Source organism: Polyodon spathula, chromosome 24 (assembly GCF_017654505.1).
Source record: "Polyodon spathula isolate WHYD16114869_AA chromosome 24, ASM1765450v1, whole genome shotgun sequence".
Taxonomy (NCBI): Eukaryota; Metazoa; Chordata; class Actinopteri; order Acipenseriformes; family Polyodontidae; genus Polyodon; species Polyodon spathula.
In genome coordinates, this window is record NC_054557.1 from 12615742 (window position 1) to 12643045 (window position 27304).

Here is a 27304-nt window from a genome sequence, read left to right on the forward strand (position 1 = left end):
CTGTATATTTTAGTTTCATTTCCTCAAAATAATAGTGATTTGTTCATATTGCCATGTGGTTACACATAATAATAATAATAATAATAATAATAATAATAATAATAGAAACCACTTCCCTCACACCAGAAAGCAAGACAAGGATTTTGTGGGCTGGAAAATAAATATGGTGTGCCACAATCATTTGTTTTGCAATCAAGCAAATGGCTTCCATCCTTTGGACATGCAGCCAGCCTATCTCCAGCCCTTTAAGTACATCTGGGTTAGGGTCATCCCTGGACAGAACATTTCTTGCCAGTCCGAAGGCTCTATTGCTAACCACAGTGCCGTTTGGTTGGTTTATAATGAAGCGCATCGTTACTCGCTGGTACCCTGGTGAAATGCTCTAAAAATATCCAGCTGCAACTTATCACAGTGGGGTAATTCCTAGCTGGATAAGGTCAACCCCTAAGCCCACCAAATTAACTTAGTCCCTGAGCTAGTAGCGCACTTTAAATAGAGGTCAGATTGGACTGAAGCCCAGTGAGGTGATTTGCTTTACTGAAACCATCAACAGCTTTGATGGAGAACTCATGAGCAGCATGCCCAACTTCTTAAATACAGCATCTCTGAAACCCTGCTAAAACAGCAGGGCTCTGTTTTTTTCAAATTGGACCTTCTGGCAAAACCTTTGCTGTTGCATGCAACAAAGTCCTCACATCTCACTGACTAGAAAAGTGCCTTGCCTGAGAATAACACATTTAGGTGATTGGACTATTGTTGGAATGCAGACACACACAAGTATGGAATGAATATGTCCTAAAGTTAATGAGACTCCCAGGAACATTTCTTTATATTTCCAAGTTCTATAAATATCACTTTTATTTTTACTTCCTGCCAAAGCAACTTCTAGTCAGACAGCTCACTGTTCTTCTTTTGAGCAGCCTTTGTCTTCCAGTAATGTTCTCCAGAACTGGGATGACCTGGGGCATGTGGACTTAGTAACGTGCTTTTCAGAATAGCCAAATACAGTAGTCTCTGTGTATAAGAACACACCCTTGTGGTGAAACAGATTTTTCCCATTGTAAATACTCCAGCTAAAGGAACCGGAACTTTGCTTAAAAGAACACTTTTGTGGCATAAACATTATGAAATTATTTGGATTCACTACCAATACCAAGATAAATTGTATCAACTAGGAACAACTGGGAACAAAGGAGATAGTCAGCTTTTTTAAATTTTGTTGCTAAATGGTTAATATGTGTGTCTCCACTTGATGTTCCTCCTCACTGTTTTCTTTGCAGGGTTGTGACATCACTTCTACTGTATCTATCTTGGCCACCCTTGTTGAACAGAAAGGCTTTTGCAGATTGAATGAACAGTTGTTTTATTATCAAAAATAAAGAAAATCAAGAAGAAAGCAACAAAAAAAAAAACTCGCTTTAACCTTTTAGCAATTTTATTTATTTATTTTTTTAACAAACCAATCCACAGTCCGGTATACACAGGCTATTGATTAATTTCTCCCAGCTGTTTCCAATTGTTTGGAAACTGGCTGCCATTTTGGATCTGAAACCTGAGCGGTGGCAGAGCCAAGATGGACACAACCTCCCTCAACACCCCCAGTTCCTAAAGAGTGTAGCTTCCACCCAGGGATATACACTCCTTCACACACAGGTTAAAAAAAACAAACGGAACTCCATGGAAATCTGGAGAATACCAGCAAAATAGGCTAGAGCTGGTTCAAACACTTCCAGAGTGCTGCTCTATATTTTTAAACAGTAATTAAAATCTGATATTACTGAAGTAAAATATGTTTTCTTTTTGAAAATTGCCCAGCCCAATTATAAATATACTTTGACGACTGTGTAATAGCTACAGACTCAATAACTGATTGAATTCATCAAACGTTACTTAATTGGCCTGGCATTAAACATCGAATCCCCAAAAAGTAGTGACTAAAAAATTTCTGTTAGATAACTGCATGTGGAATTAAAGTTGGAGGGTCAGTCCCCAGTTCTTGCACTCGTCTGAAGCAGAGCTCATAAAAAGAAACAAATGTGTTCTTCATTGAAGGACGGAATCACCATCTCTTTGTAAAGCACGAGAATGACGCATCAAATGTGCTTCTAACATGATCTTACTCTACATGGCTGGAGTGGCGACCTGGATTATTGTGTAATAGCTTATTTATACCACAGTTATTTTATACAACTCAAAGATAGAACAGCATTAGCAAGTTTAAAATGTGTTGCACGTGTTTGGAACGGGCTGATGCAGTGAAATGCCACAATAAAAACAGTACCTGCTGTATAGTCACTGATAGTAACTTATTTTTACTATAACGGATGGTTTCACAGACCCTGATTAGCACTAATCCTGGAGTACCTAATGTTACTTTAGTTAAGATCATGTGCTAATTGGGGGTCTGTGAAACTAGCTGTTGTTTGGTAGATTATAGTAAAGATGGGAGCAAACATCTAAATCAGGTGCCCCCTTAAGCACAATGGCCTGTTTTGCTTGGAGGTGTCAGGAGGATATTTGCCTGTGGTTAAAGGTTAAGGAAAAGGGCTCCTGACTGGAGTAACAATTATAACTTTCTACTGGCTTAAGCCACTTTACTAAGCTAAGGTCACAGCTGTCAGCATCTGTACTCGTGATCGTGTGTGTTTGTTTGACTTACGCCTCCATGTAAAAGGCACGCGTGTGGTTTTGATGCATGCCTGTACTAAAATCTCTGCCATGATTCTGTCAAAATTATACTGACAATGCTAATTATGTTAATTACATCAAAGTATCTTTATTTTGGCAAATTAGAGTCTTTTGTGCATGAATAACTGCAGGCACAGTGTCATTAAATTTAAAAAAAAAAGCTTTTAAGATTTTCAAGAGACGCCATTTGAATTTTTGGATAACAGAAAGAATGGGTTTGTTGCTGCGTTTAGAGTTGTAGCACCATTTACCGAAGCCTGCAAGTCAAGTGCTTTGTGTTTATGAAATATCAGCGGCCTACTCCTGTTGTGTAGTTTGATTAGCCCACTGGTTAATTACCCTGGCTCACGTCTTGCTTATTTTATCAACCTTGTAAAACCAGTGCCCGCCGAATTCCAGGGTTTGTGACTGTCAGCTCCAAGGTAATGAGGACAGCAGAGAGCAATGTTTTATTTTTTTTATTTCCCCCATCTACGCAAATCCTTCTTTTATTGCTTCTGGTAAATGACCTTAGAATTGTTCTGCTGCATTAAGGAAAGAAATGATGAAAATGGCAATAAAATGACTTCCAGGACAAATCCTGACTTGCACACAACAGAACAGCCAGATACTCGATTCAGTGACATCAGTTACTGCTCCACGGAGTGAAAGGTCAGCTAAAGGAAATGTCTCATTTGAGGTAAGCGGTGATGCACTGACTTCTGTGAGAATCTGAGAAATAGGAAGCCACTCAGTTGTAATAACACTGGGCTGACAATACAGTTTTAACCTTTTGCTATCCTTCTGCTCAGCAGTGCTGCTTCTAAATGTCTTCAATGTCATTTGACCTAATATGCAAATATTAAAACATATATCGTAGGCTATATTGTTACCAGCATCGTTTACACTTTAAAGATTTATTCTGCTAAAACTGGGACAAGCATTTGAGTTTGTAACCGGTAGCAGGAATTCTAGAGTCTGCTTGGTACTGACAATAATTTGATTATAATTTTAATCCCCTTCAAAAATGTGAGAAAGACTGTCAATTTGTTTTTCTGTTTTGTTTTGTCTATGCTACAGTGGAGGTAATAACAATCATAGGGAGTTTAAAGCAGTCAGATTACTGCTAGACAGACCCAAGGTGGGATTTCAATTGACACAGGTAGAAAGTACTGCTGAATAATAACTGGATTATCCATATTTTATGTTATAACAAAAATATCTATTTAGGTATGGTAAGACTATGTCCCATGACTGTGACAACTCTCATATCATGTGTACCAAGCCAGAGACTGTAAAGACCACTAGGTGTCAGCAAATTAGAGCAAGCTATTGTTTGATTGAAAGCTTTGCCATCCAGATATGGAGGAGCAGCCACTGGGAGCAGTCTCTGCATGGCTTAATTCACAAATTTACTTCCTTACTATTTTTTTAATACAAATTACAATACAATACAAATGTATTTTTATATGGAACCCTTCACACCCTGGCATCCCAGAGCGCGATACAAAGTTAAAACAAAATAGCTCAAACATACAATACAGTCCTGTTACAACCATTATTACTGAGTAATACTGCAATGTAAAGGGGCTTCTAGAATGCTTCACAGGTGCAGTCAGCTTCCAAATGCAAATACTGCACCACTGCCACCAGCACAGGGAAATAGGTTTCGTATGTATGAAAAATGAAAATTACCAGTTTAACAACTGCATTCAGGGTACAGGATATGCACTGGGGAAGTCTAAAAATAAGGTGCCTTTTTAAATTTTTTTTTTTTTTTTTACAAGTAATATTTTTCTTCTTTGTCCTAGGAATGTAACGCAGCATCTCATAAATGCAGAATGAAAGCATGTGGTTTGTCTTTGTGTCTGTGTCTCTTCAGCCTTTGCTTGTTACACTTTTCTAAACAGTAGACCCCTTTTTGAAAGAAGAAAAAAAAAAAATGGTACCAGAAAATATAAGCAAGTCGTACTGTTCATTTTAAGGTCCCTTGTTTGGAACTAATTAGTTTCTTCCTTCCCAGTTTTGTAACATTAAAAGAATGTTTTTACTTTAGGAAAAAAAAAAAAAAAAAATTGTGAAAACTTTGCACTGAAGCAAAAGAATAGTTTCCCTAGGAAAACATAATTTACTTTCTCCTGTTTCTAAATAACCCTGGTAAGTGGGGAGCACACTGACATTGTCTAATCTGTGTTTATATTTTAAAACAACACATGTACAACATTAGCTTACAAAATAGCCATGTTAATGTGTTCACTCAACAAGTAATGAACATGACACATTATTGTGTAACTGGTGTTGAGTAGTACAGATGTGCTCACTTATTTATCATCTTGGGATTAAGTGTGGATGCTTCTGATGAATGTTTACTCAGCTCTGCTGTGACTATTTGAATATCTGATCTATCCTGCTTCACTCTCAGTATACATGTTATTAAAATAGAAAATACAGTTTATATTTTATTGGTGAAACAAAGCTTTTGTTGAACATTTGATACGTTTTAGGGTTTACACAGGCGCATCTCCTGTTGCTAAACTTTTCAACACAGATGGACATTCCACTGATGACATCACAGTTTGTGGAATGTTCCATTGCTGCGGCAAACATGCTACCAAGAAAGAAAAAGAACACTTCAAAGGCACCTCAGAGCCTCCTGGGATGGACATGATTAATTTTTTTTTTTTTTCACTAAGTATTTCTAGTGGTTGGTGATTTATCCTGTTGGATCCAGATTCTCATTAGAAATACAGCTATTTTTTTTTTTTATAAATTCTCTGTAAATATTTTATTACTGGTACGTTTTCGTTTTACAGCTGATAAATCAAATATTTTCATACCTCTCCTGTTTTCTTTTTAACTTTAAATATTTAGACTCTTAGTGATTTTGTTTTATTCAGACAAAAAATGTTTTAATTTAAAAGCCATGCTGATTTTTTATTTTATTTTTTTATCCTAGGATACTCTTTATTTACTTGAACATTGGACAAATAAACAGAAAGCACTCTCCATAGCCATGTGTTTGTTTGAAATACCTAAGGCAAGCCGTACTGCGCTATCAGCACTTCAGAACACATGGCGAACAGGTCCAAGTATTTGATTATTCTTTATTAAAAAAGAATATAGACAGGGTTGAACATTGTGTGAAATAATATAATACACACACATATATATTTAATTACTTCTGATTCCTGTTTTAAACTTCAGAATGGTTACCCCTGGTTACTAGCCTTGGGGTCTAGTTTGTTTCAAGGGTGCACAGCTGCAAAAGCAAAGCATGAACGTCCGATCCCCATGCTGGTTCATTTGTTAGGAAGTCTCTATCCTTGCTCTGACACCCCTGAGGCTATAATCAATTTCCAAAGAAACGGCTAACTCATTACAGTATGAGGGGGCAGAACCCTGGGCTCATTTATCACAATACAGCACTGTGCAGCCACTTCAGGTTAGCTATGCATGCAAGAGCCATTTCAACTCACACAGCATGTTACAAACACATTGGGCTGTCAGCCAAGAATTCCAATATATCTTGTCATGTTTGGCAGGAAACTTTTTCGTAGCTTTATTTCTTTAAAGCAGGTCCCCATAGTCAAGATTCCAATGTTAGAAGGATGTACGTTATTGGAATTCATATATTATAATTTCCCTTTCAAGCAGTGTGTGGCTTATTATAATTAATTCAAACTGAGCACTGAGTGTTAGTTACTCTTCATAAACTAAAACATGTTTTTTTTTTTTTTTTATATAGATTCACTTTCATGATCCTGGTTTTGGTCATCTGTGTATGACACAGCAAATTAAACTTAAACCACAGACCCACAATAGTTAACAAAGTTTTAAGTAACATACCAAATATAGCAAGTTAGAAATCTGTAATATTCATAGATGAAGAGGATGTATTTATTGTACGATGCTCCCTTGTGGAAACTGAACGGCTACACTATGCATTCCTAATTCATAATGCCTACTTGCACAAAGAAAATGTAATAATCAAACCCATAAATTATCAGTCATACAAAAATGTGACTGAATGGTGCCTGGTGTCCAAACCCATACTTGCAGAAGTAGCAGCAACAAAACAACTGCACTATTCAGAGAGCAATACAGCTGAAATATAACCCCACAGGAATGCTCTTCATTTGTCCATCACGATAGACACAACAAAGAATGAGAAATTAGGATGGACTATTGTTTATATGGACACTGTATGACTGTAGAACTAGCAGGAATCTCTAATGTATCACATTCCTAATAGACCATTCTACAACCATGGAGCCAACCCAGTGCATAAAAAGAATTCCAAGCATAGCCACTAGGAAAGCCCTATGACAAACAACCCTACACACATGCTTTGCCAATGCTTGTGTTAGTTAGTGCTGTGGACCTACCTCATCTCAATAACACGTATTGTGCTTACCTGTGCATAGTTCAAAGAAACGTATGACTTTAGAAACGGGATCGGAATAATCCTGTAAAAATGCATAATAATGAATAACCAGCTCTTTATGAGATCTGTATCTCTAAACGCTGGCAAGGGAACTGTAAAGTGATTCCGGCGTTCTAATGAAGAGAATACATTGTCATTTTTTAAAAAACATAATGCCATGCTCTCTCGAGTCATCTCTGGTCTCTTTTCATCAAGAAAAATTTAGAGTGCCCAATTATTTTACTCTTGTTGTTCTCTATTGGGAATGTAACCCCAATTATGTTCCCTCACCAGAGAAACTCCCCAAATGAGACTGAAGGTCAGTGGACGTCCCTCCGATCGCACAGCCAGGACACAAGCCTGAATTTTAAACAAGGAAACAAATAAATACAGGAATTGGTTTCATCTCCAACAGTCTATAGTTCCCCATATATATTTTGTCGGCTTTATAACAAATGTGTTGATAAAGTTTTTTTTTTGTTCCAACCCCGTAACAATATTCTCCCTGATACTTAATATCTTTACAAAAACAAGACACTCAATAGGAAAAATGTATATTTTCTCACTGAAAAAAAAAAGCTGCAGGTTTTCATTTCCCCCGTTTAGTTTCCTATGTGGTTCACACTATATAAACTGCATAGGAATTTGCACTGGAGGCGAACATATTTTCTTGAGCAATTGACATGAACCTGCTTGACCTCCTGTAAATGCAATGGACCATTGAACAATAAACCACAACAGAGAAGTGAAGTTAGTGAAACTGGGTGAAAACAGTACGTGATACAACCTGAAAGTGATTGAAATAATTTTCTCTGGAATAAACTAAACGTGAAACGGTGATGTAATATTAACATAATCAAAAGAAATAAGTGAATTGTATTTTATTTTTTATTATTTGTAGTTTCAAACCACAGTAAACCCTGTGTTGTGTGTTTCCTAATGTGATGTTTGATGATAACAAGTCCATTCAAACTATTTTCAAATAACATGACTTTCATTTTTTATTCAGAATTCTGCATCCAAAGATTTTGAGTTATTGGCACAAGTGGCAATGCTTAAACTTGGATGTTTTGTGATGTCTGTGCTTTGAATAAAGAATGTGGAGGGGGAAAAATAAAACTTCCACCACCCAGAAACTGACTGATTATGTATATTGATGAGTCAAGACTGATTAAATCAATTTTCCTATGAAATGCAAATACAGAAGTAAATCACAATGCTATAATCATTGTTATAATTCATCCTCTGAACAGGAAACATCAAATTTCTCTGTAATTTGATGGATCAACTTATGGCATAAAAGTGGAAGGCTGCTTATGTTAAATGTGGTTTAGGGCATATTTTGGAAGCACACCGGTGAGAATATGCTAAAATTTTACTGTGTAATGTGTGGGATCAGCTTGAAGTGAGTGAAGTCTGGAAGGAATGCTACACTTGGCATGAGTTACAACAAATAAGAAACAGAAGAAAACCCCTCACACTCAATATTAAACATGTCACAGCCTTGTTCATCTCGGACTTTTCCAATAAAAAAAAATTAATAAAATAAAAAAATCAACAAACAAAAGGCAAACACAAGTTGAAATAAAGGGACCACCTGTAGAAATATTTGCTGTACAAAAGGGGGTCGGAAAGTTAACAGTCATCGAAACATCGTGCGGACCTCATCTAGGTGTGTCTACAAAACACAAAAACACACTGATTTTGTAAAGAGATGTGAAGGCTGTCTAGCAAAGAGGAGAGGGGGAGGGGGCCCTCGACCAGGTAAAGAGGTATTGATTTTTTTTTTTTTTTAATTAATGGTCGAGTGTAGCAAAGGAGACTGGTGGTTTGACTTTGAGAGGCTCTGAAATACCATTTATTTTCTTTTAAAACAAAGTACTTCTCAGTTTCATATTTATTAAAAACATAACATAAATAACTTAAAGTATTGAAAACAACAGTGGCACCAAATTCAAATGTATTACTGGTTACCTACGCAATACGTTTTTCATTAACATTTAACAATACGTATTAACATCATTAATCAAACATGTCTAATCAGACGCATTATTTGTATTATTCGAAAAATGTCTTTTGGTTGCAGTATTTAGCACTACGCAAAGAGTTACCTACCAACTTTGTGTCACTTTTCAATTATATTAGCATCGGGTTGAGCAGTAGGACGGGATTCAGGCTGACGACTCAACACACTGTCCTGGTGCAGTACAGCATGGCAGCGTTATCAACAAAATACAAACATCCTGAAAAACATCTACTTTAAACGTTGTAGTTATACACGAGATATAAAATCAACAAGTAAACGCTCCACATGCAACGCACGCCGAGATGCATTTGTTCAATGGAAATACCGGTAATAATAATACAAGATCAGCATTAAGCGCAATGCTTCTGATACAGCTGGAGAAGGATATCCGCCGTCTAACCCGGAAGCTGTGTGTAAGAAGGTAGCCTTGTGTCGGGTTAGTGGTACAGATGCTTGCTTTGTGTTTGTCTTACAGTACAGGTTTTGCAATTTTCTTTTCTAAAATAATAACTTACCATTTGACGTCACTTGTAGCAGCAGTTTTCTACGGCTTCTGAAAAAGTCTCTACAAGCTATGGTGTCAAGGAGCATTTGATCGTGTTTGTTTTTATTCTGTCGCTTTTTTTATGTTTGCGCTTATCGTTATAATTGAATTGCTTCGCTGTTGTAGGGAAGGAGGTTAGATTAGTTACACCTTGTCTCCATGCCAGAGCAAGGCCCCAGGATGAATGGTTTCTCACTTAGTGAGCTCTGCTGGCTGTTCTGTTGCCCGCCCTGCCCGAGCCGGATCGCGTCCAAGCTCGCTTTTCTCCCCCCCGAGCCCACTTACTCGGTGCTGACAGACGAGGCTAATGCGACGTCCAGTCTTCACTTGAATGAGCGGGCTGACTGGCAGTACTCCCAGCGGGAACTGGACGCTGTCGAGGTGTTCCACACCCGAACGAGTCGGGGGAACCGGGTCGGCTGCATGTTTGTCCGCTGTGCACCCAACAGCCGCTACACCCTTCTCTTTTCCCACGGCAACGCAGTCGACTTGGGCCAGATGTGCAGCTTCTACATCGGTCTCGGATCCAGGATAAACTGTAACATCTTCTCCTACGATTACTCGGGCTACGGGGTCAGTTCTGGGAAACCGTCAGAGAAAAACCTGTATGCTGACATTGAGGCAGCTTGGCAGGTGTTAAGAACCAAGTAAGTATTAGTGTTATGTTATGGAATCATTGTAATTTATTTTTATTTTTTGTAAATGGTTTGAATTGTTTCTTGACTTGGGAGAGAGATTTTAATCGTCTACATTCCATTCAATTACTGTTGTGAAGGAACACCTCCCCCATCTGTAAATTTGCCATGGTTACCGTTGTCAACTCTACCACATTGAACCACTGCATTTTGCTCTTACTCTTATAATATTAACCCTGCTAGGGTTTACCGGTATTCTTTAAAGTATATGTTTTTTGCTCATTGTTTGTATTAACAGCAACAAGCTACATAGTTTTTAATGTAATTATTCTGGTATTAATGTAAATGACCTAATTATTTTGGTGGCTTACAAACAACACTATAGCTGAGGTCAAGGTTTGGGTCCAAAAAAATTCCAATTAATTGAAGTGAATGGGAATTGATATTTTATTCAAGTGCACTCATTTGAAGCCAATATTAATTGACTTACAGCAACTTCAATTGAAGTAATTTGTTGCCACTGTGAGAAGCTCATTTGAACAGAATACTTCTAATTGCAATTTTGATTAATGATGTGTTAGAATTCATTAAAAGGGAATGGGAATTTGAATTGCCCTCAACCCTGGCAGGGATGATAGCCTATGATGACCACCAGGAATTACTTTTTTTATATTTTAGTCTTTCTAAATAAACATGGAAAGGGTTATAGTATTTATTTTAAACCTACTTGTAAACTGTATCTGTTTATTCTCACAATAATATTGAAAGAGCAATACCAGGCTTGTATGAAAGCATCTGCTGTGTCACTGAGATAAAAATCAAGGAAGGGCAACAGCTGATTTGGGGTCACTTATAGACTGGAGGCACCACTTGCTGATTCATCCCTTGAAATCAGGCTATGAGAGGGTGTGGAATTGGGAGTGTGATTTTTAAAAGAATGACTTCCTGCTAAAACTGGACAGTGATCTAAGGACACTTGACTATATAAACCACATAGCCTCATGCATTTGGTATAGCTGTATTTGCCAATGTAGAGCTTCAGATGTTTAGAATTGCAAGGATGCTAAATGTACTACCCTTGATTCTTCTTTATAACTCAGCTGGTCATAAACAAAGAAGATGACATCTGCAACTGTGCCTATAGTAGCTCAGCAGAGTTGACAATACACAGCTTAAACTGTTGTGGCAAGAAAGTTCAGCTGATGATATGAAACAGTACTGATGGAAGCGGTCCTATTCAGACCTTTGCCGCGGTGGTTTTACGATGATTTTCGTTATTTACCTTCCTGGTACTGGCTAGGGGAAACATTCAGTGAGTCGTAAAGGTATTTATTGTGTCCTTTACAGAGAACGTGGCTTCCACCTTTTGGACCCTGTAGTCTCAGCATTATCTTGTTTATTGTTTATTTTGGATACAAGCATTCAGTTTATTTGTGCTATGCACTGTTGCTGAGATACTTTCTGTTTCACACTCACTGCTTGAGACTACTTATTTTTTAAGGTTAGTGACATGAATAAATTAAACTAATCCAGTCTCCTAACACAAGTTTCCATACTAGACTTTTCATGTGGAACTTGAAATAAATACTGCAAATGTATAAGTTTAAAAATGTAAAACCTGGTTGCACTTGCTGCACACTGCCTGAAAGGAATGAATTGAATATGAACATTTGGTAGTATTAAGCATCTACTGTATCAAGGGTGAATTCTGGTTTGTTTGGAAGGTCTATTTCATTGCATTGCTAGTGCCAATTGACATTGTAGCACTTTTGTTAATTACTGTGTACAGGGCCACCATGATCCCACAACCGGCTCAATACCTTTTGACAAGCAGTTTTCAAAGTCAACCCTACACAAATTGCTGTGTAATCCAGTTGCATGTGTGTTCATGATATGGAATATATGCAAAAAACTCTGCAGATAGGTTGTCGTTCCTCATTCATTGGTTTGGGAGGTGCATTGAGCTATTCCATTTTTAAAGATGTACTTGTGGGCTTTCACTTCAATTCATGCTCTTTATGTGAAAGGCAAAGACCCATTAACCCTTGTAGCAGGGTTCGGACAAACGTGTTGCTACAACTGTTTAAATAACATACCTGTAATTATTCTTTTCATTAACATCCTGACAACCTTTTACACTTATAACTTCTGTAGTCTGTTTCAAATTGTCTGCGCTAGTGCACTGGGGTTTGAGATCTGTCCTCTGATCGCTGCAGGCAGAGTGGGGAAAAAAAAAAACATAACAAGTGCTCTGGCTTTTCTGTTCTGTACCACATCATGGATCGTTATTGCTGTGTTACCTGTTTGACAGCATGGGCAATAATCCTTACACTGTCAGCGCACTAGAGTGGACATTTTGAAAAGAGCTTTGAAAGAGACTTTAAGTGTAAAAAGTTGTTATGATTTTAACAATGAAAATAAAAATTACAGGTATGCTATTTAAACAGTTGTAGCAACACTTGGGGATGTGTGACGCTATATTTTTCAGAACCCCGCTACTTACTCTTTAGATGTATTACATTTGAATTAGAAGTCTGTGTTGTTAAATTCTCAATATTGCTCTAACAGCATTCTTGGTCCAATATTGACTGCCAAAAATAGGTGCTAATGAGGGTTATGACAGTTGGCGCTATGTTTTGCCTGTGGCTGCCAATGGAAGCATGTCAGAGATTGTTTGGGTTAATAAAAATAAGTTGATTTTGCTAGGGGAAAACAAAATCAGTTTCTGCTTGCTAACTGATTTTTGTAGAGTATGTAAAACGTGGAATGTTTGATTGCTGCTGTAATATGTATGTATGTAACTGCATGCTGTGTGTGCATTGCACTGTTATTTTCTGAACGTGAAAATATCAGATCGCCTAGTTTCATAACAATATAGATTGTAAAAGAACATCATACCATGCATCATGTGCAGTTACTGGAAAGCCTACAGATTGTTATTGGAGTACAGAAATGTCCTAAGGGAAGACAGAGGTCAATGCAAATTATATTAACTGTGCTGCGAACTTGCTATACTGGAGTAAAAGGTCCACCTTTCTGTCACCTTTTACTTTGAATTTATGTTCCAGATGCTGTGCAGTGCACTACATACCATAGTCCATGGATTCTCAAGTGCCTTGCCAATATAATTTTCTTGGTGAACTAAACGTAACTATAGGAATTATTCAACTGAAAAATTCAAACTACTTGACTAAAGAATGTTGTGCTTGCCCAATTAGATTAACGAGTCAGGTTATCCGTAGCACTGAAGTTTGTTTGTCCTAAATTCAAACTTTTTTCAAACACTGTAGGTCTTGAGACTGAATTTACGAAGTTTTGGATTGTTACTTTAGTCCTATCAGCATGTGTTAATTATTACACAAAGGTTTTACAGTGTTGTCACAAGTTTCAGAATAGCGATTCGGTGTGCAAGAATACTTTGATTGTCACTATCCATTACTGATTTATAGTCTGTATTTCATCAATTGAAACCAAACAGTTTCCTTGTTATTTGAGCCTTGTCATTAGAACTGTCTGCAATTACTATAGTAAATACTATAGTTTAGGGTTTTTGTGGGTTTTTACTTTGTTTTTTTTCCCCCATCCATACTGTACATTAGCTAAATGATTACATAGAGGCTTCTAAATCCAGCCCACAGGTGTAAACATTAGTCATGGAGCAGAGTACAATCTTCGATCATAGGCTAGTAGATTACTTTGCAGAAGCTGTATATGAAGCTGTAAAACAGGACAGGAGTGCCTGTTGAGAGAAATATTACCCCGTTCACACTTGCTATTTAAGGCGGCTCAGGGCCACCTTTTCTCATGTGAACGCTCCAAAAAAGAAAAGGCAGCCTAGGGCCGGCCTAGATTTAGGCCGCCATTTCAATGTGGCCCAGGACCTGCAATCCCACACCAGGGCCGGCCTTTACGTATGTATGAACGCAAAGCAGACTTAAACCGCCTTTTCCTATCACATTACCAATTAGATTTTCTATGATAACATGGAAAAAACGTGATTTTCTATGATGTTACATGCAAGGCTTTTTTTTTGGTTGTTTGATAATAACCAAATCAATACACTTACCATAAATAAACATTAACACAGACAACTTTGCTTTAAATTTAGGTAAACATAACTGTCTAATAAAACTGTCTCCGGTAAATTAATTGTTGAATGGGACTTCAGTCAGTATCCAGAACTGTTCAAAGATGCCGAAAACAATAACTCGCCCATAAAAATCATGCTGCAAGGCTGTAGGTTACACTCGTAGACAGATGATTGTAGAACATGTGGGAAGCGTTAAACAAATTGAATGAAAGGAAACCTAAACAAACACCAAACTTGGAATTCTTTTCTGTGCACAACGCCAGTGTCTCACGGCAATCTGGCTGGAGAATGCTGCAGTTCTGTTTTACAATAGCCATCCAGATAAGAACTAGGCTTGGACCGTCATCCCGTTACACACCATAACATTGTCACAATAGTCAGTAATATAATTTTTTCAATATATACAATAAAATTGCTACTGTGCTGCATTGAAAAAAAAAATATTAATAAGAAACATCTGCTACAAATCAAGGATTACTGTATATCCCGGTAGCTCTTCCATTCCAAGTGCAGGCTGTCAGTCCATTTAAGAAAAAAAATCGCCACATTTTAGGCCTGCTTTTCAGTCACATACGTGAACACGCAAAGGTGCCTTAAACCACAAATGTGAACGGGGTTACAGACCTAAATATGCACCGCCCTGGACCACCACAGTAGTGTGAACAGGGTCTATGTGTGCTCTTTCTGAAAGGAATATATTGCTAAGAAATTCCAGGTTCTAGAGGTTACAAAGGCAATTGGTGAGTCATTTTGGCCCAGTTTGCGCAAAGGTTGATGTGTGATTGTTGCTTCTTTGTTGGCCCTGCAAGACCACTCTGTTAGCAATTTTGCATTTGTCAAGTGTGTGTATTTTGTATTCCTACTTTGTGATGTCGACTATTAATAGCAGTTTTTATTCAGTTTCACTTTTCTGATACATGCACGCAATGCTGTTTTTCACGAATGCTTTTGCAAAAGGGATGTGCCAGTAAACTCAGTTACTGTATCCCTGTGAGTGTTGCTTAGTACTGATGCTAATCTTCAAAAGGTAATTAAATTACCATGTTATTGTGAAGTGCAAGGACACACATCACTGCCTCTGATTTAAACTCTGCAGCTAAACCTACAATAAGTGTGTGCCCTTTCCATCAGTTTGCAACCTTGGTCAGATCATTCCCTTTGATAATACAGTAGCTGTCTAGATAAATGTAAAACAGTAGCGTAAACCTCCTTGCTGCTTATCCCAGGCTGTCAAAAATGTGACCAATGGAAAGAGAGAGCTAACGCTTCCTGCGGACAATAAGTGTCTGTGAGGCTTTCCAGGTAGCAAGCAGCGATCTGAGCAAGCTTGTCAAAAGTATGTTTATTGAATCATGTTTATTTTAAACAGCATATTGTGTGCTGTTTGCCTGTGAACGCTTGGCTGCTTCCTCATCCAGAACTTCCACCAAAACATTCATCTCCCGCAAGACATTGTTGGATGTGAGCCAGTGTGCACCTCGCTGAGCAGGGAAGGTTAACGTGACCTCTGAACAAAGTTATAAAGAAAGGAAGTACAGTAAACCACAGGGATGGAAACAGTAAGACTCCTATTGAGTAACAGTTTCACCCATCCAGGTTTTACCCCAAGCTTATTTAGACGCAGTGTATAGGCAACAAGCTCCAGCGTGTCTTATTAAACGCATACAGTGGTAAAACCAGGAATGGATCAAACTGATATGCAACGGGAGTCTTATTTCTATCCCTGGACCAACTTTACAAGGAGGTGTATTTTAACAGTCTCTGCAACCAGGTCCACTTTTTAGATTGCCTTAAACATCTACCATACCTTTCGCAGAAACCATTAATCTTTATTTCAGTCTTGAACACTACTTCTTTTCAGTCAAGTCCTTTTCTTTTGCTGTAACCCAAAGATGTCCTTTTATTTAATAGCATTTTTGCATTAGACAATCAGTAACCTGGTAAATGAATGGAGCTTTTGATTTAAAGTATTTAGGTTGTCTTCTCTTTATTCACATTTTTGCGAGTTGGCAGGGTCTGTGTCACGCTTCAACCGAGGTGAGTTTTAATTTACAAATACTTTAGGAGACAAAATTAAAGTCCAGCGGCCAGGAGCCAGATCCTAGAACAGCCCATCAAAACCTTTTTTCTCCAGCCTCACCTAACAGGTCCTTGTCATTGTTACATTTAATGAATTCTGTAAACCCATTAAGTGGGTCTAAAGGAGAATCAAATAAACATGTGTATTGTGTATTATCATATCTCAAAGGTATTGCAATGTTAAATACATCCTGTCATTTGTGTTTTCTTTTTTTTTTTTAAACAAGGGAATTACTGTTGGTGTATTTTTCTGTTATTGGCAAGTGTAAATTTAAATGTGTAAAAATCACTTTGTTACATACAGTATAGAGAGAGTAAACCAGCTACTGGCACACCCATAAGTTGTTGAGGCTAGGGAGTAGGCTGGTAATAAAGATGTATTGTCAGAGCACCTTTACTAGTTAATTGGTTAACTCAGGCTACAACACAAACTAAAACAAAATAGGCATGACAAACTTAAACTACAGTACTGGAGTCCAGCATGAAGCTGTTTCTTTGCTCTATGGTTACAGCAGCAATGGGTTCCACTGACCTGATCTCTAAATGATCTTTCCAATAAACAATTTTTACATAGCCATTTAGTTCACAACAAGATGTCCATTCTGTCTGGATAACAAACCTTGTTCTGTGTAAGTTGTTCTCATTTCTTTAGGCTGTCAATTCTACACTGAAAGTAGAAGTACAGTAATGAGGAGCGTGCCAGGCACAGAAGAATACTGCCTGCAAGATTATTACACTGCCAGGAGCACTGGCCTGTCCTATTCAGTTTTCGCATTGGGAGACAACAACTTGTTACAATTTTTTAAATAGCATTTAAAAGGGTGAAATCATAGAACTGTATTGTGTTATTTTAATTGCATCCAGTATGTCCAATTCTCTTTTACTTCTAAATCATTGTACAATACATCCCATTCAAAGGACATTACAGCACCCACACATAACTTGGCACATGGCATTGGTGGATGCAGGACAGAATCCACCATACAGGTAATAGGAAAGAGGTGCAGTGTTTATACTAGTGGTTTTCCAGAGTCATCCGTGCCACATAAGAGCAATCAACCCTGCAGTTAGAGAAAGACCTGATCAAAACCAATATTATGGCATGATTGGCATGACGTCATTACAGTGTAAAGTATGTGCATGAGCTACGTTACATTAATTGACTGGTACTTGGTTACAGTGCAGTTAGCGAGAATGCTGTCTTCAGCAGATCCATTAAATGGATGATTGTATCAATCTGTATGTGTCACGTAATGCATTAATGTCGCTTTGTGACACTACAAGTATTCGTTGTAAAAGGAAGGATCTTGGGAGAAACCTTTGGTTCTCAAGGCAGTCGTTGCTTTGGCATTAAAAACAGGAGGACTGTTTTGTTGACCTTGAGTTGAACTATTGGGGAGGAGTGGAAACAGAGTGTGTTTTCCAAGTCCTTTAAGTAAAGTATGTTTCTTAATGTGCAGTACAGCATCCTGTGCTTTGCTTACAGCTGTTTTATCCATATGAAAGAATCTGCATTTCCGCTGCTTGGGGTTTGATAGAAATGACTTCAGTGCTGATGTTGGCAATCCTCAGCAGGGAGTATAGCTTTTTTGAATTTCATGAGTTACACTGTAGCAGTTGCTTTTGTTGAGCAAACGACATGTCTGTGTAGTTTCCATGCTGTAAGTAACCTACATTGCAGTCAGATTTAAACATTTTCTTTTTTTGAACAAATGCTTCTATAGTGTGTACAGTATGTGCTGTGAGTTTGACTGTGACCTTAACCCAGATGTTGAGGTTAAAGCTCAAACACCAGACCTGGTATTTAAACATCTTATTACTGTACACATTCTTTGAACTTTTTCATCTGATAGGTGAAGATGGGGATTCCTTTTCTACACAAGTTTTCACTGCTTTTTCTGTCTGTGTCATAGATTGCATTGTATGCTACTGTTAAAGCTTTAGATTTCAGATTGTACAGTGCTGTAAGATAGTTTTGACCCAGCACAGTTTGAGAACTTTTCTTCCGCTCCAGCTATGGCCAAAAGTTTTGCCTCGCCCAATAGAATTGAATCTCATAGCGCTTTGTAGTTTTCCGTATACTTAATGAAAAATTTGACATTTAGAAATCTAACATTGTACATAACTGTACTGCTATTGTAGCTTCCAGTAGACTGTTACTGTAATGTTGTTTCTTTGATTATGTAATAAATAAAATATCTAAATTATGTTCATATAGCTTTCTAAAATTTTAGGTGATGCAATACTTTTGGCCCTAGCTGTATATCTCCAGTATATCTGGGAGTGACAGCAGCTTCCTAGGACTTGCAGTTTCACTGCATCGTCATACTCCCTGATAACAGGTGCTGTCATTTCCCATAGTTACAATGTCGATCATTGCATTGACGCCATCATACTGGCATCATACTGTAATCCTTCTTTCTGAGAAAAGGCAACAGAATTTTATATTATTTAAAAGGCTGCTGCATTTCAATGAATGTGGTTATAACTACCTGTCTACCTATCTTTACAGACCAAATGTATTGATAGTGACATATTCACACAGTCTGTACTGTAGGGACCAGATGAAAGTCGCTACAGTACTGTATGTGTGATTATAAACTGTACTGAGCAGTTCAATTAATAAATGAAGCTCAATTAAAACATCTTTGTTTCAAAAAAGGGTACGGTAAATACTAAAAAAGTAATATACTAAATTCTAACTACCTTTTTCAACACCTAGTAACTTTTAAATAGACTTCTCTAGGTTAACAAAGTAATGGGTTCAGTGTCTTATAAAAAGAAGTATAAATGTACAGAGATGTACATTTCTAGTGTATTGTAGCAGTTCAGTTAGCCTGCTGTTTTGAATGGAGTTGTCTTTCCTATCCAACTAGTGTTCTGCAGTTTTGAGTTTAGTAAAAAATAGCAAATCAAATAATGTAACAAACTGAGTTTAGGTGTCTGTTTGGTTCATCCAGACTGTGTTCTAAAAAAGACCATGTATACATAGGATGTTTTGTGTAGTTTCATAAAAAACATAATTGTGTATAAAAAAAACAAACAAAAAAAACAAAAAAAACATTTAATTAAATAAAATCATTTATATTTTTTTTAATGAATGAGAGAGGCACCCAAATGAATATCCAGCCTGTGCAGACTAAGGCACTTACATGGCTTTGTCTACTTGCAGTATGTGAGCACAGTGTGCTAACCTTAACTGTGACTTGCCGCATTGCGTGCAAAGTTTATTGTGACAGCAACTTGTTAATATTTCTGTCATAATAAATCATGCAAATGTTCATTTTGGCACAGGAAGTGTGTTTTTATAAGTCAAACTACTGTGCCCGGCAATATTCCAACTCTCATTGGGACCAAAAGTTTTTCAAAATCTGGCATTTGAATGTAATCGACAGGCTTTACTGTCTGTGAATTTTTTCTTCTTGCAACTAATTATTTACCAAAAACAATAAAACTTTTTCTGAAGGGCAGTTTGTAGTTAAACCCCATTTTGGTGCTCACCTTTTGATTTTATGTATTTATTTTTTCAAGGCAGTGTAAAAATATCCCAAAGTGCGACTTGTTTTCTTCGAACTGTTTAGCCAGGTAATTTCTCATTCAGTTTGATAGGTTTAAGCTCTGTTCATGGAAACATGGCACCTTTTCACTTGTGCTGTACACTTTGCTGAAGGAGCACACTGTGTTTTCACAGGTAATGCACAAATACTGCTTTTATCCGAACCGGTGTAATTCTTCCAAAAGCAGTTTTATGTTTAGCAGCTGTATTTTATTTTGTTGACTTCTAAATATCAGTTAACTGTGTTTTGCCTTTTTATTTATGAAACATTCTATTTTATCTATCTACAGTAGAATATCAGCTACTTTAGTGGTATTTTTTATTTAACTTTTTTGAAGCACTTTTCTATAGGCGCCTTAGGTTTTAAACCTAATTTTCTTTACAGTCTATGAATTAATGTATTTAGTGTTACTTTTGCAGGTAGGTCTGCAGAGAAACAAACAGCCACTTCACTAAATGAAGAGGGAGTTATAGTATTTAGTCCAGTTCTTATTCACAGAAGGGAATCAGTATTTAATGCAACAAACTGATTTATTTACAGTTGGGGTAAATATAATTTACTAGTGATTTTTGTAAATAATAAAAAAAAAGATTTTAAATGTGTCCTAATTGAACCCACATGTTGAAAGTGAAGGAAAGCCAAATCATCTTTATAGATGGAAAATGTGGCTTGGCTGACCGTCCAATCAACAGAGACCTCCTTGCGTGACTTAAATGGGAGAGTGTGCATAATTTAAAGTTGCATTTTCCATGCTAGGCTAAAGTAACAGATCTAAAAATAACCCACAAAAGACAACGGGCAAGGAAACAAGAAAAATGCGCCACACTGTATAGCAGCTTTAGAGTTACTGTAAAATTTAGATAATCCAGTTCATTCTACAAATTGTAGTGTGGATTATTTTAGAATTAATGTGTTTCAGATTGAAACACATTAATTAATTGAAAACAACCCCTTTGGCACTTTCGTACTGTATGTTAAAGATGTGTTCTCTGCAAACTACAATTTAAAAGAGCAGTTTCGGTGGCTGAAAAAATATTAATGTTGTGCAAAGTCAATGAACTAAAAATAACTTAATTCAGGAGAATTTGGCTTTTTAGAATATAGACACTATATTCCTAGTTTATTAGTGTTAATAAGACATGATTACTAAACCATTTTCTGTTTATATTCTAATCTAAAAGTGTACAACCTAAGGTCACTGGAAGCAAGGTCTATTGATTGATCAAGATTGAATAGGAACCCAAAAAGATAAAATGTGCCCTGCTTTGGGAGATGGATGTGTGATACAGTATATGCACCTACTGTACAAGTACAGGGTCATTTAAACAGTGAGTGGTCAACAAAATAAAAGATAAATCCGCCCGTGTCTGTTTCAGAATTATTTAGGACCACTTGGTGTGTAAGAGGCTCTCTTAGTTACAGTGCAAAACATTGAGATTTCTTATTTTGAGATGGACAAAACACCTCTGCAGGTTCTTGTGGAACAAAGTGAATCTTTGAATTTACAAAGGAACTGCTCAGTAAATTGGTATCCACCCCCCAACAGCATTACAATGAATTGTGACACAATCTTTTTTGCCTTCCATAGGTACGGAGTCAATCCTGAGAACATTATCCTGTATGGGCAAAGTATCGGCACCGTCCCTACAGTGGACCTCGCCGCTCGGTACGAATGTGCAGCTGTGATCCTCCATTCTCCACTCATGTCGGGACTGCGAGTGGCATTCCCCGACACCAGGAAAACGTACTGCTTTGATGCCTTTCCAAGGTGGGTGAGACTGTGTAGCTATAGAGGGCACTGTTCAGCTTCACAGAGCTGTGCTGAAGCACACGCAATACACCACAGTGCTTCTGTTTCTCCTTTCTTTTCAGTGAAGTGTTCATGCATGATTTTCTTTCCTTTATTATTATTATTGTTATTATTATTATAATTACATTGCTTTGCTGCCTGATGGAGGCTGTATATTTAAGAAGCCAGGAAATAATTTTGTAAGGAAATCTATTCTCCTCCCTTAAAGCACCACAAAAGGATATTTAATTGCTTTCTAGAACTCATTATGAAGGCTACAGCATAGTCTGTAACACGTACAAAAGTTATTTAACATTATTTAATTTGATTCCAAATAGCTTCTGTGAGTTAAGGCATCACATACTGTGTACACAAAGGTCCAGCAGCGACATTGCTTTCCACAGCTAGTAATTTGCATATTGACACAGGGCTCTGTTCATGAGCATGGAAAACTGTTTGCTTTAAGTTTAATTTAATGTTCCTGATCAGACTTGGTTTTGAAATAAACCTTGTTGAGCTGCTGCTTATATTTTTCACTGTATCCTTATCCCGATTTTTTATTAAAAATGTGCTAAATGTTTGGAGAACCTTGTCCATTGTGTTCATGGTACTGTTTTTTTTTTTTTTTTTTTTTTTATGTTTTTAGCAAACTGATATCAGTTTGTTGCTCGAACATTTATTATAGAAAATATAGAGCAAAATATGAATTTACAGTTTGTGTCGGATGACAAATAAGTGTGTCTGAGTGGAAAACACAACAATACTTTCATAAAGTGAGGAAATCTGAGAAATTCACAGGGGAAATAGATGACCCAGCAAAGTAATGGTATAGAATACATACCATTGTATTATGTGGGTCAGTGGTATTAATCTGTAGATAGTGTGTTATTTCTTTGGACATACTCACACAACAGATGGTAAAAGCAGGTCTCCTGTGTGTTTTGTAAGAAGGCAACCTTAACCTACATCATCAAATGAAATCCACTAAACAGATTTTCCCATGCTGATTGATTTATTTATTTATTTATTTATTTTTAAACTGATTTGTGCTAAAAGAAAAATTATTAATACTGTACTGAGTTGTTTATGGTTATTGTTTTTTTAATTTATGGCAGATATAATGTGTTGAAGGTGTATGTTCTGTGCAGTTATTTAGCGCTGTGCTTAGAATATTATAGAATATTAAACCAGCCTAACATCTGGTCGGAGGGCTTTTGAAAAATCTGTGCTCACATTCTTCCAAAGAAATAATCAGCTGTGCTTGATTGCTACTGGATGCAAATGAATATAATTTACAAACATCTGGCAATTGTACTATAAACTGCATGTGATTTTCTTTAGTTAATGTAAAGAGAGAGATCCTGTAGCTGTAATCCATTGGTAGTAGTGGAAATACTGTAGGAATCCCAACAGTCCCCAGAATGTTGTGCAGTACAACATTTCCTAAAAGCAAGCTTGTACAGCAAGTTCTTAGAATGCTGTACAGGCTGATTTGTAATGTCCGTTGGACATCCGTTCAGTAATACTGTAACAATGTACGGGCTTGTGACTCGCTCATCACAGACAGAAGAAACTTCCCATGCAGCTGCCATTTGTGAATTTCTCATGAGTCGAGTAAACTGGGATCAAATGAGGTTAGTCAGTTTGGTGTTTCAGGATGATAGGCATAGACAAATGTTGTCTTTCTGCTTGATTTTGAAAGAAATCTAGTCTTGCTGTCAAAGTTGTTCCCAACTCTGACTCTTAAGGTCCATCCAGCCAAAGACTTTGTTTCAAAGTAATGTCCCCACATTTCATACTGGAGCATATTGAGCAAACGATATACTTCTGGAAGTGGGTCATATCGTTTGAAGAGCAGTGGGAAAGATGCCCATTGTTCCCAGAGGCGATTTAATCAAACCAACTAGACAACTGCAGTTTGTGTGAGGCTCCAGTTTATTGGCCGTCTATTTCAGAGAAATGCTTCCAGTTTATGTGTTTTAATATGGGAAGCACTGGAATCAAGTCCTGAGATGAGCCAACCCCAAATCTTTTACAGGCACTTCAGTGAGAACCAGGCATTGGGACCTATTTAGAAAGAATATCTGTATTGGAATGTATAGCTGACGACCAAAGTTGGTGACCACTAGTGAGCTGAAATCTGTGCTTCTGTTTTTTAAATTCCAGTTACAACTTAAGAAGAAAAAGAGGGGGTCATGTATTCGCAGTGGAAATGTTACTTCCACAAGCAGCGCTGGGTGTATTTCCACCGGGAATTTACTTCACACTCCTATGCAGTATAACAGATTTGTAGCCAGCAGAATATGTACTTGTTGTACACTGTGAATACTGTAAATACGGTGTCCAATTATGTGAATTCATTTTATTTAATATGGTGCTGTTTATCAGTTGTACTGTAGGCTACATATGTTTTAAAAATTTGAATTATCCTAATGACATTAACATTAAATTAATTTTGATAGTTGGACTTGACAAGACAATAGGTGAATAAAAATATGGCAATACATTTAATATTGATGGGGCCCAATAAATTCTAGCGTGAAGACATCTTCTTGAGCAAGTTTTTACTGCTATGCTTTTTGGTGCCATGAGAAAGGTATTTGTATGTGCAAACTCTTGCAACACCAGTAGAACATGGGATGATCAGTTTGCAGTTTACTTTAAGAGGAAAAGCCTTGCACAATGCTAAATATATTTACTGAGGATTGTGGTGATACAGAGGGTAGTTTAGGCTTGACAATTGCACTGTTCCTTTACCCCACAGATGTTGTGCTCTTTTATAGACTATAGCAGGCTGCATTCGAAAGATTAGTCGAGAGAGGAGATAACTTCATAAATGCTGATCAGGTTTCTGCTGGATTCTTTGTTTGAATTGGAATTTTGCCGTCATTGGTCTGTCAAGTGAAAAAAACGCATTGGACGTCAGCTTCTGTTATTCTTCAAGCCAATACGATTGCTTTGTATTGTACTTCGTGTCTTTTCAGCACTGTAGTAGTAACAGCAGCATGTTAAAGAAATCGAGGTTTCTTATCTGGCGTGTAAATGAATTTCCAGAACACAGGCATTGTAAAGCATTAACAGAGTGAGACTGTGTGAAAACGTAATAAGGTTCCTGGCTCTGTAGATTTGCAGGCTGTTATGCGCTGCAGTTGGAATATTAAGTAAGTTTTATTGTGTAGTTTGCAAGTCAAACCTTGTGGCTAGCTGAACTGGCCATGGGATATTTCCTGTAACACTCCATGTGAAGTCTGGGTGACTGGCAAAAGGAAGTGGTAAAGGTACTGCCAATCTAAATGTTTTTAAGGACAACTGAAACACAGTTTTGCCATTCACTCACTTTTCCTCTATTCAGGAGCAATAAAATACAGGTTACAATCAACAAGGATGCTCAGGAAGAATCAACTTCACTGTGCATTCCCAATGTTTGGCATTGCCTGCAAGTCCTGTATCTCTCTCTGTTTGTTCACGAGTAGCATGCCATGTTTGTTGACTTCTCCTCTGTTTGCGTTGCAGCATCGATAAGATCTCAAAAGTAGCATCTCCAGTGCTGGTGATCCATGGGACTGAAGATGAGGTCATTGATTTCTCCCACGGCCTGGCGATATACGACCGCTGTCCACGAGCAGTGGAGCCTCTCTGGGTGGAGGGGGCCGGACACAATGACATAGAGCTGTACGCACAATACCTGGAAAGACTCAAGCAATTCATATCCTTTGAGCTGCCCAACTCCTGAGAAAGAAGGAAAAAAACACATGTGGTGACAGGTTGCTACTCTGAGCCAGGGGGCTGGCCTGATCAGTATTTGCACATGCCGTTGTCTGGATTGCTGTCAAAGCTTCAGACCATAAAGAAAGCCCTTTTGTAATCCTAGGGTGAATTTTAATGTGATAACTACAACATTGCAATCTTTTATATACATGGAAAACATTCAAATAATACACCTGGGATACTCGACTGCTGATTTTTTTTTTTTTTTTTTTTTTTCTTCCTGTTCTAAATCCCCATAAAGGAAACTGGTTAAACTGGAGCACCACGCTAGTAACAGTGTTTTCCCACTTGATTTTTTATTTGTTTTGCAGTCTTTTTTTTTTTTTTTTTAAACAGTTAATGAGCAGGAAAAAAGTACTTGATTAAGTCTTGGTATTCACGATACCAGTCATTGGTTTGATTGGTGGATGCCTACAGTATGGTCTCATACCCATTCAGGTTTAAGGCCCAGGGAATACACTCTCTTTGTGAAGTTTGTAGCTGTGGTATTGTAACTGGAAAAGCTGTGTTGATGAGGTTTTATCTAATTAGTGATGATTTAGTAAAACGTGCTGTATTTGTTCAGCCCCAGTACATAGAACAGGATTTTCCATACTGTTGGAATGAAATGGTGATTAGAAATATATATATTTTTTTTTTTTCCCCACCCCAAATGTAAAACTTTGAAGTGTGGTGCTTGGTACAGTATGTCTAAAGATAGGTACACCACATTTGTTCAACATATATCTTCTTTCTTACTAAAAAAAAATGTGTAAATTTATCATCTTTTTAAAAACGTATTTCACACATCTTGCTTTACCCCATCATTCCTTTTTGCCAGTATTTTTGAATTTTGTTTTATTTCAGCCAATCTTATTTTTGTTTATTTATAAAGCGTTAGGTTGGTTGAATTGATTTTTTTAATAGGCAGTACTGTGGTTTACACAGAACATTTCTAAGAAGCATTGTACATTAAAAATAAATGCATAATAAGCAACATGTACAAAAAAAAACATTTGAAACATGATTATATACAAGAGATGAAATAATGTAAAAAAAAAAAAAAAAAAAAAAAAAAGACTAGTTTTCTTTGCAGTTCTGTGAGGAAAATGGAAAGTTAAATATATTGGATTTTATTATTATTATTTTTTTATATAACTAAAATGGTCTTGTATGCTTTTCAGAAACAATCTTAAGAGGTTAGTTTTTGTTTTGTTTTTAAATACATAATGACAAGGGTTTTTTTATTAATACACTACTTAATGCAATTGTTTTGAGAATTGCTTTCTTGGGCTGCTTTTCAAATCTAAATTACTGAAGAATCTTGACCCTCCCAATTTTTTTCTTTGTTTTGGTGATCCAAGCCTATTTTTTTTTTTTTTTTAAAAGATTGGAATTTTGTTGACTTTTTACCCCCGCCCCCGCCCCCTTTTTTTTTACCTAAAAAAAATGGATTTATGGGGAGATTTTATTATATTATATATATATATATATATATATATATATATATATATATATATATATATATATATATATATATATATATATATATAATGAAAAGAATGGGTTAAGGATATTTTGGCCTACTTGATTTTGACACTGGAATCACAGTATGCATAAAAATGCAAAAACAAACAAAACACACGTAATAGGTACACACTACTACTAGTCTATATCTTGTTTTAAGAAATAAAAAGCCTTAAATGTACTGTAAGACTGAGATTGATGTAAAATTAATTGCGTTAGA

At 36.9% G+C, this 27304-nt stretch overlaps 1 protein-coding gene across 1 annotated transcript; it reads left to right on the forward strand.

Moving 5' to 3' along the window:
• Window positions 1–9588: 9588 nt before the first annotated feature.
• LOC121299291 (alpha/beta hydrolase domain-containing protein 17C) lies at window positions 9589–26980 on the forward strand. Its single transcript, XM_041226968.1, has 3 exons — window positions 9589–10307; window positions 21610–21789; window positions 25324–26980. Exons 1-3 carry the CDS (start codon window positions 9820–9822, stop codon window positions 25541–25543), a joined length of 888 nt encoding a protein of 295 aa, XP_041082902.1. The 5' UTR covers window positions 9589–9819; the 3' UTR covers window positions 25544–26980.
• The last annotated feature ends 324 nt before the right edge of the window (window positions 26981–27304 follow it).

Coding starts and splice junctions, on each gene's coding strand:
- LOC121299291 (XM_041226968.1), top strand. CDS start 9,820: ATGCCAGAGCAAGGCCCCAGGATGAATGGTTTCTCACTTAGTGAGCTC. Junction 10,308..21,609: donor TGGCAGGTGTTAAGAACCAA/GTAAGTATTAGT, acceptor TGCCTTCCATAG/GTACGGAGTCAATCCTGAGA. Junction 21,790..25,323: donor TGCTTTGATGCCTTTCCAAG/GTGGGTGAGACT, acceptor TTTGCGTTGCAG/CATCGATAAGATCTCAAAAG.